A 14,833-nucleotide genomic window follows, 5' to 3' on the forward strand; every position below is an offset into this window, starting at 1 on the left:
TAACAGGGGCTCACATGGTCCCCCTGCTTGAGCCTTTTCCCCCTGGTTTTACTACTGGCTTTCTTTCCCGGGGATTTGGGCAGGGTGAAATGTAAGTACCAAGAGATCCTTTGCTATGATTACCTGCCCACACCCCCTTCCTTCTCAGGTGACTGGCCTTGATGGGTGGGGGCCAGCTGACTACAAAGAAAGAGAGAGCTTGGTTTAAGATATTTTAAAAACTTTATTACCAGACCAACGATATTTTACACACATGCTGGGGAGCTGTATGGAAATCAGCACTGGTAAAAAATACAGCAATTATGACCCGTATTGATAAAATATACAATAATAGCCTTTATCTTAATAAAAATATCCAAGACAGCTTGAGCCTCATGCAGCCTTTAAGTAGTATTTGGGGGTTGGAGGGAGGGTCTAGACCAGCAGCACCTGGTCCTGGTTCCCCTGCTGTCCTAGGCCCAACCTACCCTGGACAAGACGGGTGGGAGACCTGGCAGGGCAGGGTTATAGGACCAGGGGAACAAGGACCGCTTCCCCTGGGCTTGCCTGGGTAGTAGCCCAGGGAGAGGGAGCACTGAGCCCCTTCCTGCCCAGATACACGACCGGCTCCCACCTGGTACAGAGGTTACCTCCTGGTTTAAAAGGAAACCAGGCTTTTCCCTGAAACTGCAGCACAGAACTTGGTCAGTCAGACTTCAGGCTTCCTGCCAGCCCTGTTAACACCCTCCCCCCCACACACCCCAAGAAGAAACACAACGGGAATACCAGAAGCAGAGAGATGCTCCGGAAGCCAGGTTATCAAAGCTCACCCCACCGCCCATTTTACAAATGGAAGAACAGTCCGATGAAGGTTACCCTGCCCCTGTTTGGCACAAATTGGGGTGGGGGTTGGAGTAATGGGATCCGGGAAGAGAGTTCCTGGCTCCCACAAGGCGGACCTGGAGCTGGATGTGCTGTAATGAGGGCAGGGGGAGAGGGGTTGAGGCCTTTAGCATGAGCGCATGAGCAAGGCCCCTGAAGGAGAGAAGGCCGTTTGCAGCTGTCCCAGTCCTTGGGTTATCAAGGAGATTGCAACTTTCAGGGAACTGCTCCACGCCAGGGGGGAACTAGGTCTAGGGCAGAGGGGGCAGGAGCAGCTTGATTTAAGGGAAAATTCGACAATTCGCTGCCTCCTTTCTAGCGGCTCTGTACCAGGGATTCTCAGTCGGCTTTGGGTTGGACTCCCCTCCCTAGCCTGAACTGCTCCTGGGATCGGTTTTCTAGGCCACAAGATCCAAAGGCTTGGGACTGACTCCATTCTTAGACCCAAGGTAAGAACAGTCGTTCTGTGCTCCCCAGACCCCAGGGGGAGTCCAGGTGCTTGGCGTGCGGTGCTAAAGGAGGCCAAGGTTGGGGAAGTCAGCGCTGCGGGAGGCCGGGTGGGTCTGCACCCCTCCCCCCCCCCCAGTTGTTAGCTGCCCAACTGGCCAGCCCCCTTAAGGGACTGGAGGAAGGTCAGCACTGGCCCAATCCCGCATAAGGGTCAGGTGAGTCAGTTGGAAGGCCTGGCAGTAACTGACCCACAAAACCCACCATTTCCTCAGCTTCTCTAACTACTTTTAACTAGGTCCAGATGAAGTCGAGGTACCAATGCTTTGGGGGACGTTTCCTAGTGAATCAGCGACCGATGACGGGAAAGCTCTTCCTGGCCCCGAGTTTGGCGGGTCGAGTTCTTCCTCCCAAGGAGTGCCCCTCCTTTGCTTGATGGGACGTGGGTGGAGGGCAAGGCTCCCCTAGGATGTAGCATTATTTTAAAAAAGATCTGTTGCATTATCAAAGACTGGACAAAAGGGAAACCACCAGAAGAGTACGAAGAAGAGGCTTCAGCAGCACAGAGGAACAATGACAAGGCAATTAGACCATCCCAGGAGGCCGAGGGTAAGCAAAGCTTTCCTCACTTGGAGAGGAGATGGCTGCAAGGAATAAAACCCAGAACGCACTGTCAGGAGACTGGGGATCCAGGAGAAAATAAAAGCTGAAACTGTCAAAAGCTTCAATAGACAATAAAAAGGAGGGTGGCAGCGGCCAGAGCCCCTGAAAACTGCTTAATAGCTCGGCAATTAGGCTTGGCACAGGCTCTTGCCCCTTCTGCGGGGAAGCTGCTCTTCTACTCACTTCTGACCACCCCCCATTTTGTCTAGAGCAACGAGGGCCATCCAGGGCAGAGGGATCAGAGTCCCAGAATAATCTGGCTGGCCAGTAGCCACCCTCCCACCTCCACCAGCTCCCAGCTCACTCCTGCCCACTTTTGACAAGACTTCAAATAGCTTTTTGTTTTTTAGAGCTGGGGCAGAGGGACCAGGATCAGCTCCATTCCCTCCTGGGGTATAAGGGGCAAACCATTTGCCATCTCTTCTCATTCGTGGCTGGAGGGTTGGTGTGGGTGAGAGCAGAGTTAATCAGAGCAATTCAGGGGTGGTCTAGAGAAGGTCTTCTTAAACTTTGTCCATGAGACCCTTCTTTACCAAGAAATTTTTACATGACTCCAGGCATACAGGTATATAAAACAGCTATACAAATCAAACATTTGCCGACAATAAATCATAGTTGTGTGACCCCACCATTCAGCTGTGAGGTCCCCCATGGAGTTTCGAGCACAAATTAAGAAGCTGGGGTCTAGAAAGCTTCTGTCACCCCTTCCCTGAGGGGACCCTGCTCCCAATCTATCAGAGGTCCCACGCTTCATTCCCAGGAGCCACAGTTTGGTCCTGCTGTCTCTCGTCCTCAGTTTTCCTCTCATTAAAACCAGACCATTCCAGGTCTGCCTTCAGACAGTCATTGTCTCAGAGGCCACGAAGAGGATCTGTTGGGGTCCTGACCAGGAACACCAGAGAAACCTTCAAGGATTGGGATCATCCAACCCGAGGGAAGGACAGCTGAGAGGAGACAGTCCCGTCTGCTCTCCAGAAATGAGATGGCTCCCAGGAGAGGAGGTCCGGCTGGAAGGGATCTAGCCCCTGCCTCAGGGGCTGCCTAACAAAGCGGGCACCCAGGACCCGGCCTCTTATCCCGAACTCTGTCGGGGGAGACACACCTTCTGCCCCTTCATTTTACCTGCAGCCATTAAAAACTTAATCAGGCTCAGCTTCTTTCCATACCCTCCCTCCTCCTCTCCCTCCAAGGCCACTGAGACTTTCAGAGACAGCCAGGGAGAGGCGGATGCGGAGACCCAGAAGCTGGCCTGGTCTCTGGGCCTATGAAGGCCCCGGCTTCAGAAAGTCCTGAAGGTCCTTTCCAGGAACAGATGTCAACTGGGATGAAGTTTCAAGCTATGACACGTTCGAATCACGCCAGGAACACACACAGATATCACAGAAAAACAATCCAGGCTCCACCTGCCTTGGTAGGTCCGGCGGCTGCCATTGCCCAGACACACACACACAGAGCACACCTGTTTACTTGCTCACACGCACACAGGCTGGGGCATGTGGGCCACCCACAGACGCACACACTCCCCCATTCCCACACTTCCCCACAATGCTCTTGCATAATATGAGCACATACATACACACATTGGTCATCCACCTGCTCTGCTCCCTACTTTCATCTCCCAAGGCTGTGTCTCTGGTACAGGGGGTGGTCTATTGGCCCCAAAGGAGAACACACTCTCTTGGCTTAAAGGCTTTTTTTTCTTAGCTTAAATTCTTTTTAAATAAAGAAAAAAAAAGTCATTGCACCAGCATTCTAAGCCTCAAACAAATTATTAAAAAAAAAGGACAAACCAAAAATAAGGTCCCTTTCCCTCCCACCCCCACCCCCACAATAAACTCTTTACATCTCTTTGGCAACAATAACTTAAAATTATCACGGTCCCATTCTCTCTGCATTAGCCATTACAAAAATATTCCCACAGAGCCCCATTTGCCATCTGCTCCCTCCCCCTTGGCCCCTGGACAGGGGGAATAGGGACCCCCAACACTGAACATGAAAGTGGACAGCCCGGTGGGGGGTCCCCTCCTTCCTCTCCTTGGCAGATCAAGGCCGTTATGGCCCAGAAAGCGCTTCCGTTTCACTACCTGCGCACCCTGTAGAAAAGTCTTCCCAAACTCTCCCCCGCCCAGCCCTTGCTCCCCACAAGCAACCTCCAGAATAGGGCCCGTGGTAAAGGGGCGAGAAACCCCCAAAGTTCCATAGTCTGACTGATGAATGAGGCTGTGCTGCTAGAGACACCCGCCCATTCCCATGGCTTCAAAGCTCCAAGGCCCTAGGGCGGGGAAACCTTGTTTTCTGGAGGGAAAGACCCATCAAGTTTCCCGGCTTTAGCCAGACAGCAACAGCTGCTTGGGAAATATTGCCCAGACTTCTGCTCGGGAAGGGTTTAAGGGACAAAAGCAAAACAAGGGAATATTGAGAGAGAGCAGAGGGAAGGGGTGGATGGGGGAGTCCCTCTCCTTGTGCCATCTGAGCTGAGCAGCTTCAGCTCCTGGCAGGAGCAGGAGGAAGAGCACAAGGAGGGTCGGGCCTGGAGCCAGCTCAGGAAACCAGCCATCTAGGTGAGTTGTAGAGGGAAACAAGGTGAAAACGCGTTCCAGTGGGAAGCGAAGGGGGACTGTTACTGAATGACACTAGGGAGGGGACTCAGAAATCCAATGTATGTACAGCAGGGTCTGAGAGAGAGCAGGGGCAGGGAGGAAGGCCCCAGGAGAGGCTCCTGCCCCCCACTACAGCTCTAGGAAGCAGGGGAGCACGAGGCACTGGGGCAGCAGCAAGGGGGAAGCCCCGAGAGGTCACAGACCATAGAGAAGAGCAAGCAATACTGGGGTCATAGCCCCTTCGACAGGGGGGTAAGAAGGGGAGCAGGGTTCTGCAAGTCTACCCTTTAACGCTATCATTTATATATGTATATTTGTACACAAACCCGCATGCCTTCAGCATGTATGTCCACATGGACCATCGCCCGTGGCTGCACCGGTACCGGACAAAGGGGCAGAAGGCAGGGGGTGGGGGTGATGTCTCTGTGAGCTAGCAGCAAACCAAATGCCTCTGATAAAATCTGTCTAAAAAAATAGAGCTGAGTTCTTGACAACCCCCGCCCCCCCTCCTCCCCATCTCCTCCGAGGCTTCGTCTTGGGGCTGGGAGGGCCATCTCTTCTCGCCCTGGTCCACAGGGCCGGGACGGGCACTGGAGGCTCTGAAGTGCCTTCCAGGCCCAGGTTATTCTCTGTCCCCGTCTTCACTGCTTCCTGAAACAGGAGGAAGAGGATGGTTAGTGTGGTCTCTCTCCCGGACCTCACCACAGATAGCCTGCTTCCCTACCCGGAGGGTGGCCCGGGGCTCAGGCGTCTTGTTTCCTCTGCTTTCTCTCACGTGACCGCCGGTTCTCATAGCTCATACCCCCCACACCTAAGCGTTCTGCAGCGACTCCGGCTTTCTTGCTATTCCCGGCACCAAACACTGTCTCCCGACACTTCTTTCTCCCACACCTCAGTGCTGCTTCCTGGCTTCCTGCAAGCCCCCCCCAAAGCCCGACTCCTCCAGGAACCTTTCTCCTTCGTCCTGGGGCCCCTCCAGCTTATTTCCCACTCAGGCCTACGTCGTTTGTACATGTTTCTGTATGCGGTGGGAGCTCCCGCGGGGCAGGAACGGGGTCCCCCGTGCTCTGGGCTGTGCATCAGAGCACTGACTAGCTGATGGGCGTGTCTCCCGGGGCCACGTTAGTGAGTGCTTCCCGCCCGCTCCCAGTCTGGCCGGAGACCCCTGCAGCGGAGACTTTCCTGATTCCGAAGCCGCCATCGTTGCGTCTCGCCAGCGCACAGCCGTGTCACCCTGGGGTGAGGCTATTTCCATTTATTTATCTAGACCCTAAGAGAGACGCGCCCAGTCGCCCGGCTCCACGGTCTCCATGTGTGCAGAGCCGAGTCCTGGATGGCAAAGGTGACCTAGCCCAGCTCTCCCTTGATGAGAAAGGGAAGTGAGAGCCAGGAGTCTGGCTCGTGAGGACTGCCCCGTACCAGCTCGGTGTCCTGGCTCCCGGGCCCGGGCCTCCTTGGGGAGCACTCCCAGGAGGGAGGGAGCTCCTCTCAGAGAGGAGCCCTGGCTGGCAGCACAAAGCAGCGGGCCGCGGGGGAGGGAGCGGCATCTCCGGGGCCAGCACGGGCGCAATGCTTCCGGCCTTAGGACTGCCACACGGCAGTGCTCCACAAATGCTGGCGGACTGCTGACCCTTCTCCCAAAGGAGGCTCGAGCTGCTTCTCCATCTCCGGGTCTTTTCCCGGGCTGGCTTCTTTGGGTCGGCAGCCAGTCAGAACCACACTGGGGACTGCGATGTTCTAAGATCGAAGGCCTTGGAAGGGACCCCGAGGGCTCCTCTCGGTGTTACCGCGTCCCTTCACTCAGCTTGCTCACTGCCAGATAAGGCGCCGCTCCCCTTCCCCCTCTCTGAGCCAGGGTCTGCTCCTCCCCCCCTCCCCGTGCGCCGTGGCCCAGGCACTAATGCGGACCACTCCAATCTCCTTCTTCCGTGTCAGAGAGGCTCCGGCCCAAACTCAAGGCCATCCGTCCTCCCGGTGGCAGAGCTCTCTAGAACCACTCACTACCTGGAGGGCCCAGTCCCTAACCAGGGCCGAGCAGGCGGCACAAGGAGGCTGGCTGGGAACCAGGGAGGCCTGTTCCGTCCTACATCTGACCTTAAGAGTGATATGATCTGGCCAAGATTCTCAGTTTCCTCCTCAGTAAAATCAGAAGACTAACACTGGCATTATCTTGCTTTGTGCTGATGCACTTACTTTGTAACTCTTAAACCTCCATAAAACGACCTCAGGACAGAATGGGGATGGACTCAGGCTACTGATTGAGGTTAATTTTGGGGGATGTGGTCAAAGGAGGAATCTGGTTTGCTTGACCATGAATTTTTGTTACAATGGTTTTATTTTTCTTCCCTTTTTTTTTTTTTTGACTGAAAATGTGGGGAAGTTGGAAGAAGAGAAGGTGAGTTTTCAGTAACTGAAAAAAAAATTATAAATATATAATGGGGCAGTTTGTTGGTGTAGTGGAGAAAAGGGCCAGCCTTGGAGTCAGGGGAGCTGAGTTGAAATTCACTCATTCACTAGCTGTGATCCTGGGCAAGTCACTTACCTCTCATTGCCTCAGGAAAAAAACGAGGATAACATAGTACAATGGAAAGCAGAGAGCCCAAGTTCAAATCCCAGTTCTTCCATTCACCACCTGGGTGTCCTGGGTTAAACTCTTAATTTCTCTGTACCTCCTCATCAGCTGACTCCTAAGGTCAGCTCTACACTGATCCTCCCAAGCCCCCTCGGTGACACATGTAACCCCAGACCTCTTGGTAGAAAGCCTTCCCCATTTTCTTCTCTGCTCCCCTCTCACTCCCAACCCGGCCCCTCACCTCCTACAGACTCGATGTCCGAGTCAGAGACGTGTGTAATGGAGAATCGGGAGACTGGGCTGGGAGACACAGTGAAGCGGGAAAACTGGACGGGCAGCACCTGCTTCGGTGGGGTGGCCAGGCTGGGCAGCACGGAGTCCGGCACTCCAGGCCCCGGTGAAGACACAAAAGATTTCTTGGCTGGCATTAGCGGGAAATCATCATCCCACTCGAACCCGCCACCTGCAAAGAAGGCTCCATCACTCATCTGTTGCCCCCCCAATGTCCAGGCCTCCCGAAGGTACCACCAGCATGGGGAGGAGGGGCAGAGTAAGGGGGCCTGCTGTGGAGGACACCCAGGACTCCATCCTGCCTTCCCCTACCCCCGTGATGCCCTGAGGAGCTGGTCGAGCCCTCTCAGCATCCCTGAGACCCCAAACTGCATCTTCTTTCTCTCTGATGGATTTCTGCAGCACCTCAGAAAAGAGAGCCACAACTTTAAAAAGCTACGTTTAGAAGCAAGAGGCAGCTGGAATTGGGGCTGTAGGATGGGTGCCCTCATGGGAGGGGCAGCTGTGGCCTACAGGACCCCAAAAACAGACTGGTAAGAAAGGATTACTGGGGAGGAGTCCGGGGAAGAGTGGGTAGGGCCACCTGGCCTGCTAAAGGAGAGTCCTTAACAAAGAGCTCAGGAAGATTACTTTAGAAAAGATGGGGAAAATGGACCAAGGCTCACGCTCCCACTTCCGGCCCAGCCCACCAGGCTCACTCTCTTCAGAAACCGTCCTGTCGGAGAAATTGTCTGCTGTACTGAGTTGGTCCGACGGGCTCAGAGAAGTGGGGCTGCTCGGCAGGAAGGAGGAAGCCACTTCCTTCGTCTCAGGGAAGTGCTGCTCCCCGAGCTCCCTAGTGGGGCTTTCCTGCGTGTCCACAGAGGGAAGGGAAAGAACACAAGGAGCACAAGTGTGAGAGGCCCACCCTGGGCCCTGCTTCCCACCGAGCAATTCCTCCTCCTATCCCACCCAACCTCCCGAGAGCCTGGCAAACGTTGCCCAGAAACCTCGAGGGGACAGCGAGAGGCCATCCTGGCCCACTCTGTCCGGCCCATGATCTGGACTTCCGGCTTTGGGCTGAAGTGTGGAAGTTTTTAGCTCCTTCTCACCCGGAGGCGTCCCAGACAAAGCCAGCCGGTGTCCTTTGCCCCACCTTGTAAGGGTCCCGAGGCAGCCCCAGAGCTTACCTGGTCGAAGAGGTAGACGGTAACATCATCGAAAAAGGAGACGGCCTTTTTCTTGCGGTCCAGGTCCTCGCAGAAGGACTGGGACATGAGGCTGGGCATCTTGAGGAGGCTGCGGAGGTTGCGGGCGCTGTGGCTCTCGGCTACCACAATGGGCACGGCGGCTGGTTCCTCCTCGCTCTCCTCGCTCTGCTCCTGGATGTTGTAGCAGCACAGCTCTTCGTCGGACTCGTCGCTGTCGTCCGAGTCTTCCTCCTCCTCCTCCTCGGCCGGCCGGCTCTCCTTGGCTGCCGGGAGGTCCGACAGGTCCAGGCGCAGAGGCGTCGGCCGTGGGGCCGGCTTCTCCCCCGGCTGGCTTTCGCAGGCGGTGGCTTCCTTCCACTCTTGTGCCTCTGCCCCCCAGGAACCGGGTCCCAAGTGCCCTGGCCCGCCAAGGTGGGGGACAGGCCTGGGGCCTCCTGGGGTTCGCAGCAGCTTTGCGCAGCCCCACTGCCCTCCAAGCTTGGCAGGACAGGAGTCAGGAAGAACAATTTGGATGGAACAGGGGCAGGGGTGGGGAGCGGGGCAGGAGCAGGGACAGCAGCAGGGGCCAGCCCTTCTCCCAGGGCCTTGGGGCTCTCCTGGTCTCCTCCTCCAATGGACCCTGGAGGGGGCTCCCCAGCAGGGGCAGGGGCAGGCTGAGCGCCCGCTTCCTCCGGGGTTGGAGTGTCCCCACTGTGGGGCTGGGGGCCCAACGGGCTGGACTCTGTGTCTCCGGCTCACTGTCGTCCTCCTCCTCCTCCCTCCCCTGGGAGGGCCTCTCGGTCTCTGTGTCATAGTCAGAGAAGTAGGCCGAGTCTCGGTAGGGGTTTTTCTCATTCAGACCGTGCAGCTCAGCACTGATGGAGGACGAAAGCCTCATCTCCAAGGCGGGGCTCTCGTCCTCCTTTCCCAGGGGCCCAAACTCCTCTGGGTCTCGGGGCTCATGGGGTTCTTTGAGCACAAACTCAGGGGACTCGTAGTTCTCCGTGTCGTAGCCACTGTCGAGTGCCCGGGGCTGCCCAGTGGCGGGGTAGGACACTGTCGGGCTGTAGATCTCCCCGCCGTCACTGGCCGTGGATGGGATGTCCAGCGACTCCAGGGAATCCGGCGTTCCCACCTGCTTCTGGAGGGAGCGGAAGGCGGGGGTTGTGTCAGGCTTCTCAATAAGGCAGTCGTTGGAAAAGTCCGTGAAGACCCCGGAGGTGGCCTCCGTCGTGTCCTCGTCCTCGCTACCCGGCCCTTCCAGCTCAGGGAAGCTCCCACTGCTGTCCAGCGTCTGGTCTGGCTCATTGCTGTTACTCTGGCTACAATCCCAGGGCACGGGGGAATCGGGCTTAGGAACAGGGGCCAGACTGCCCGCCGCCCGGGAGAGAAGCAGGGCTCTCCCTTGTGGGGGGGAGGGCAAGGGAGACCGGGCTGGGGAACTGCAAGGGGCCATGGCTTCCTCCGGGGCTTTCTGGTCGGCCCCAGGGTCTACAGCCCTCCTGTCTGCAGCGTCCATGTCTCTCATTGGGGAGGGAGAGGCAGTGACTGGAGCCGGGCCCTCCTCCACCTGGCAGTGTGAGGCAAAGCTAGGCGGGCTCCCCGGCTCCTGCCCGGGGGAAGCTACCTCCGACGCCTGTCCCTCCGGAAGGGGCGGGGCTGGCACGCAGTCCAGGGCAGGGGGCTCACACGGGTCAGCTTCTGTCCCCGGGCGCTCTCCTGATTCCGAGTAGGAATCTATAAAGTGAGCAGCCCAGGAATCAGGGGGGCAGCCACTATTGATGTTGTTATTGGCAGATACGTTTGAGGTCCAGTGTCTCTGCTGGGCAGCCAAGCTTGCCTCCTCGGCGCCCTCCTGGTGGGAGCCGCCGCAAGGCAGACTCTCAGGCTCACCCAGCTCTATCGTGACTGATTCAGGAGGACTGCCCTGTGCCTCCTGTTTCGTCGATTCTCCCACCGTTGCTTCCTGGGCCCCCCCTGGTGAGTCCTGGGGTGCAGCATTCCCCGAGGGGGACACCCCCAATGGGTCCTCAAAAAAAGCCTGGCCGAAGCCTGGAAAGCCCCAGTCTTTGCTGGCGCCCTCCCTGCAATCCCCCAACAAAGTGTCTTCGGTCCGCGAGTCCCCCACAGGGGAAGGCTGATAGCAGAGTGAGTCTTTGCTACAGCTCATGTGGGAGTAGTAGTCAGGGTGGTCCCAGGGCCCCTCCCCACTGGGTCCTTGCCCCAGGAGGGGCTCCATAGTCAGGGACACAGTGGGGCTGCTGTCTGAGTCGTAAGTCCCCCCCACGGGCCCTTCTTTGTCACACCAGGGAGTGGCCACCTCGGGGGACGCCTGCTGGCCCTCGGGGCTGGAGGAGCACATGGTGAAGTCCAGGTCACAGTCAGCCGGTTCTTCAATGCGGATGTAGTACTCGCTGCTCACGGAAGGGCTGTGGGCACTGAGAATGGGCACCACGCCAGGCGGAGGGCACTCGTAGCAGGAAGGGGAGACCCCCAGGCTCAGGTGGCTGGTGGAGGAGCTGGCTGGGTAGTAGAGGTCCTGGTAGTGGGCAGCGTGGCGGGGACTGAGGGTGCCCGCGGGAGTCTGGAAGGCCTCGGCCCGGTTGGGCTCCCACTTGTACTCAAAGTTGAGCCCGTGGCTGGTCTCCATCACGGTTAAGATGTCATCGCCATCTGAATGGAAGCCGTCCCCGGAGAACTGCTCCAGGAGCGGGAAGCTGGAGGACAGCTCAGCCACACTGCCCAGGTGGCCGGCTCCGCCCGTCCCGCTGGGCTTCAGGGACTTCCACCGCTTCTCAAAGTCCTCCTCGGCCTCCGTGGTGCCCTTGGCACACAGGTAGGACAGCAGCAAATGCACCTCCTCTGCGGTGGGCCGCTGCTCCGGCTGCAGCCAGCAGAATTGCATCACCTCATACCTGCGACCCAAGGGAAGAAACGGGTGCTTAGGTCCGTCCCTGGCCTCCCTGCCTCCTCACTCACCCACACGGGGGGAAGGGATGCAGCTGCGATAACCTGGTGCCCTCGGCCATCCCGAGCAGCCTGTGCTGGGATCCCTCCCTCTGGATCCCCGTAACTCACCGCCTCCACCGAGCTCTCAGCACCAGATCCTACATGCGGGACCCTCCAGACAAAGGAGCATGGAGAGCCAGAGGGCACTGAAGCATAGAGAGAGCACGGGGAGAGCGGAGGAGAGCCGGAGGCGACCTCACCCCTCGTGTTACAAACATGGAAACGGAGCCCCCACGGCTGGAGAAGCCGCTGGCCTCTGACACCCCTGCAAGCCCGTCTTGCTCTAGAGGGCCTGCTCCTGGGAAAGCTGGGAATCGGAGCCGAGGCCCCTGGGCCCAGGCTGTGGGACGTGGGGAATGCCACAGACGGCCTCAGAGGCCCATCTCGGAGGCGTCACTGGGGAGTGGGCCCGGAGTAAAGGGAAGCTCTGTGAGTCTCCTCACCAGCGGTCTGAGAGCGACAGCTTCAGCTGGGGCTTGGGTAACTTGAGCTGCTGCTCCTTGATAGCGTAGGTAAGCACCTGGCGGTCAGAGTAGTGGTGATAGGGCTGGGCCCCCAACTCAAACAGCTCCCAGATGGTCACGCCCAGCGACCTGCAAGGGGGGAAAGGGGGGAAATGGAAGCAGGCCGTGAGACCGCAAGCCACTCAGTGCTCAGGCCAGAAAAACAGACAAGCAATTAGCAACTGCCTTTCACTGAAAAGCCTAAGTGGTTTCTTTGACTGGACCCTTCCCTGAGTAGGCCTGTGGAAGAAAAAACAAGTTTGAAAAAAAATAGCTAGCATTTAGATAGTGCTTTAAAAGGGCTGCAAAGGACCTCGCAAATATTATCTCAGTTGGGCCTTAAAATAGCGCTGAGAGGTGGATGATTACTATCCCTGTTTTAAATTGAACAAGTGAGGGCGGACAAAGCTAATGTCTTGCCCAGAGTCACCACATCATCACCACTAACATTTCTATCACGCTTATGTTCCAGGCACTGTGCTAAGTGCATTATGTGTATTATTGTGCTGGGGACTGCCAACAGCCTCCGTGGGCAAGTATTATTTTTCTCCCCATTTTGCAGTGACTTGCCCAGGATCGCACAGCAAGTAAGGATCTGAAATGGTTCTAGAGCTCAGATCTTCCTGACACACTCTACCTGGGGCAGAGAACCCAACCTGGACAACAATTTCAAAGCCAAAGATTATTCCAACGGGAAGGGATGTAGGGGTACCCAGGACTCAGCAGTCTGCCTCTAAGATGATTCCCTCCTGACCTAAGTCCCACGGGAACCTTGCGGCCCTGGGGAAGTACCTTGTCTTGGGTCAGGCAACCCCTCAGGAGCAGAACAAAGATTTCTGGGCCTTTGATCTCTGCAGAGATCTACAAGTTCTTTCTTCTTTTCTTTTTAATTTTTCAATAGTATTTTATTTTCCAAATACATGTAAAAACAGATTTCAACATTCATTTTTGTGGGACTTTGTGTTCCATGTTTTTCTCTCTACGTCTCTTACCGGTCCCTTCCCCACAGAGCAAGTAATCTGATATAGGTTATATATGTTCAGTCTTTTTAAACATATTTCCATATGTGTCATGTTGTACAAGAAAAATCAAACAAAAGGGAAAAAAAACATGAAAATACTGTCCTTTGATTCATATTCGGCCTCCCATAGTTCTCTCTCTGGATGTGGATAGCATTTTCCATCTAAAGGGTTCTTTCTTATGATGATGTCCAAGTCTCCTTTCTTCTTACAGAGTTCCTACATGACTCCTCATTCTATATCATGAAGCAAAACAGAACATGCCTGGTGCCTCTTTTCCAAAATAGCTCTTCAATTATACAATTCAACATTTATTAAATGCCTATTTTGTACGTGGCATTTTGCTTAGCACAGGTGAAAAATTACAGTCTTTTAAAAATAAGATCCTCAGGGATCTTATGCTAACAGGGAAGACACAAGACACCCAAATAATCTGGATAAAAAGTAAAATATAATGGCTAAGTAGCACAGTGTAGTAGAGTGCTGGCCTTAGACATTTATTCTGTGACCCTGGGCAAATCACTTTAACCCTGTTTGCCTCAGTTTCCTCATCTGTAAAATGAATGGAAACACTCCATAACCTTGCCAAGAAAACCCCAAAACAGGATCATTTAGAGAGACACACAACTGACTCACCAAAAATAGCACATAGTCAATAGAGACATCATTAATTTGAGGGAGGGATTACTTTTAGCTGGAATGTTTAAGTTAATAAATTTGTTTATTGTTAATCATTAATGTTGATTAATAAATTGTTTATTGATTGATTGTCAATGATCTTGAACTACACTGGAGGCTTGATGAGTGGAGAATCATAGAATATGAGAATTGTTGTGATGATAGGACAACAGGACTTGGCAAATCTCTAAATGTGAGGGGGTAGGAAAGACATGATAATGATTTAGAATACAAGAGTTACTTTTTTCGGGGGGGGAGAATCTATTTTTGGATACGTTGAGTTTGAGGTTCTGGCCATCTAGGTAGTTCAATGGATAGAACACATGTTCAGATCTCGAGGTCACAGCTGTATGATCCTAATTAATGTCTATCTGCCTTAGTTTCCCAAATTGCAATATGGGGATAATAATAGTATTCCATGGTTGTTGTGGAGACAAAATGAGATAACACTTGTAAAGAGTTGTAAAGAGTCTCAAAGTGTATAAATACCAGATATCAAAATGAAGTTGATTATGAAGGTGAAGATGATGATGATGATGATGGCTATGTATGTCCACATGGATTTGTCTGGATGTGACTATCATAGGGACATGAATACATACATTTATATTCTCTTCTCTACACCATTTTCCAAGGGAGATTTTGATTCTTTGCAGGAAAGAAAGGGGGATTCTCAAAGATTGTTAGCTCAGGAGAAATGCTTTTTAGGCTCAAACTGAATAGCTGATTGCTATCCTTTATTGGGAATGAGTAATCTAGGATATACTGCAACATATTTAACATGTATAGGACTGCTTGCCATCTTGGGGGGGGGGTGGAGGGAGGGAGGGGAAAAAATGAAACATAAGCGAGTGCAAGGGATAATGTTGTAAAAGATTACCCTGGCATGGATTCTGTCAATACAAAGTTATTATTAAATAAAATAAAATTTTAAAAAAAAAGAAGAAAAAGCAAACCAAGCTGCTCCCCTAATCTGAAATTCTTCCTTTATATCTCTTTGTGGCTTTGCTGACAGGGTGAA

General features: G+C 54.4%; 1 protein-coding gene across 1 annotated transcript; it reads right to left on the minus strand.

Annotated features, from left to right (window-relative positions):
- Positions 1–203: 203 nt before the first annotated feature.
- On the minus strand, positions 204–12,605 carry LOC127561377 (serine/threonine-protein kinase LMTK1-like). Its single transcript, XM_051996642.1, is given in 8 exon segments — positions 204–5,222; positions 7,385–7,606; positions 8,133–8,283; positions 8,604–8,999; positions 9,002–9,354; positions 9,357–11,518; positions 12,056–12,257; positions 12,536–12,605. Coding segments are annotated over 8 exon segments (3,585 nt in total). The 3' UTR covers positions 204–5,193.
- Positions 12,606–14,833: the final 2,228 nt, after the last annotated feature.

The sequence above is a fragment of the Antechinus flavipes genome, chromosome 4, assembly GCF_016432865.1.
Source record: "Antechinus flavipes isolate AdamAnt ecotype Samford, QLD, Australia chromosome 4, AdamAnt_v2, whole genome shotgun sequence".
NCBI lineage: Eukaryota > Metazoa > Chordata > Mammalia > Dasyuromorphia > Dasyuridae > Antechinus > Antechinus flavipes.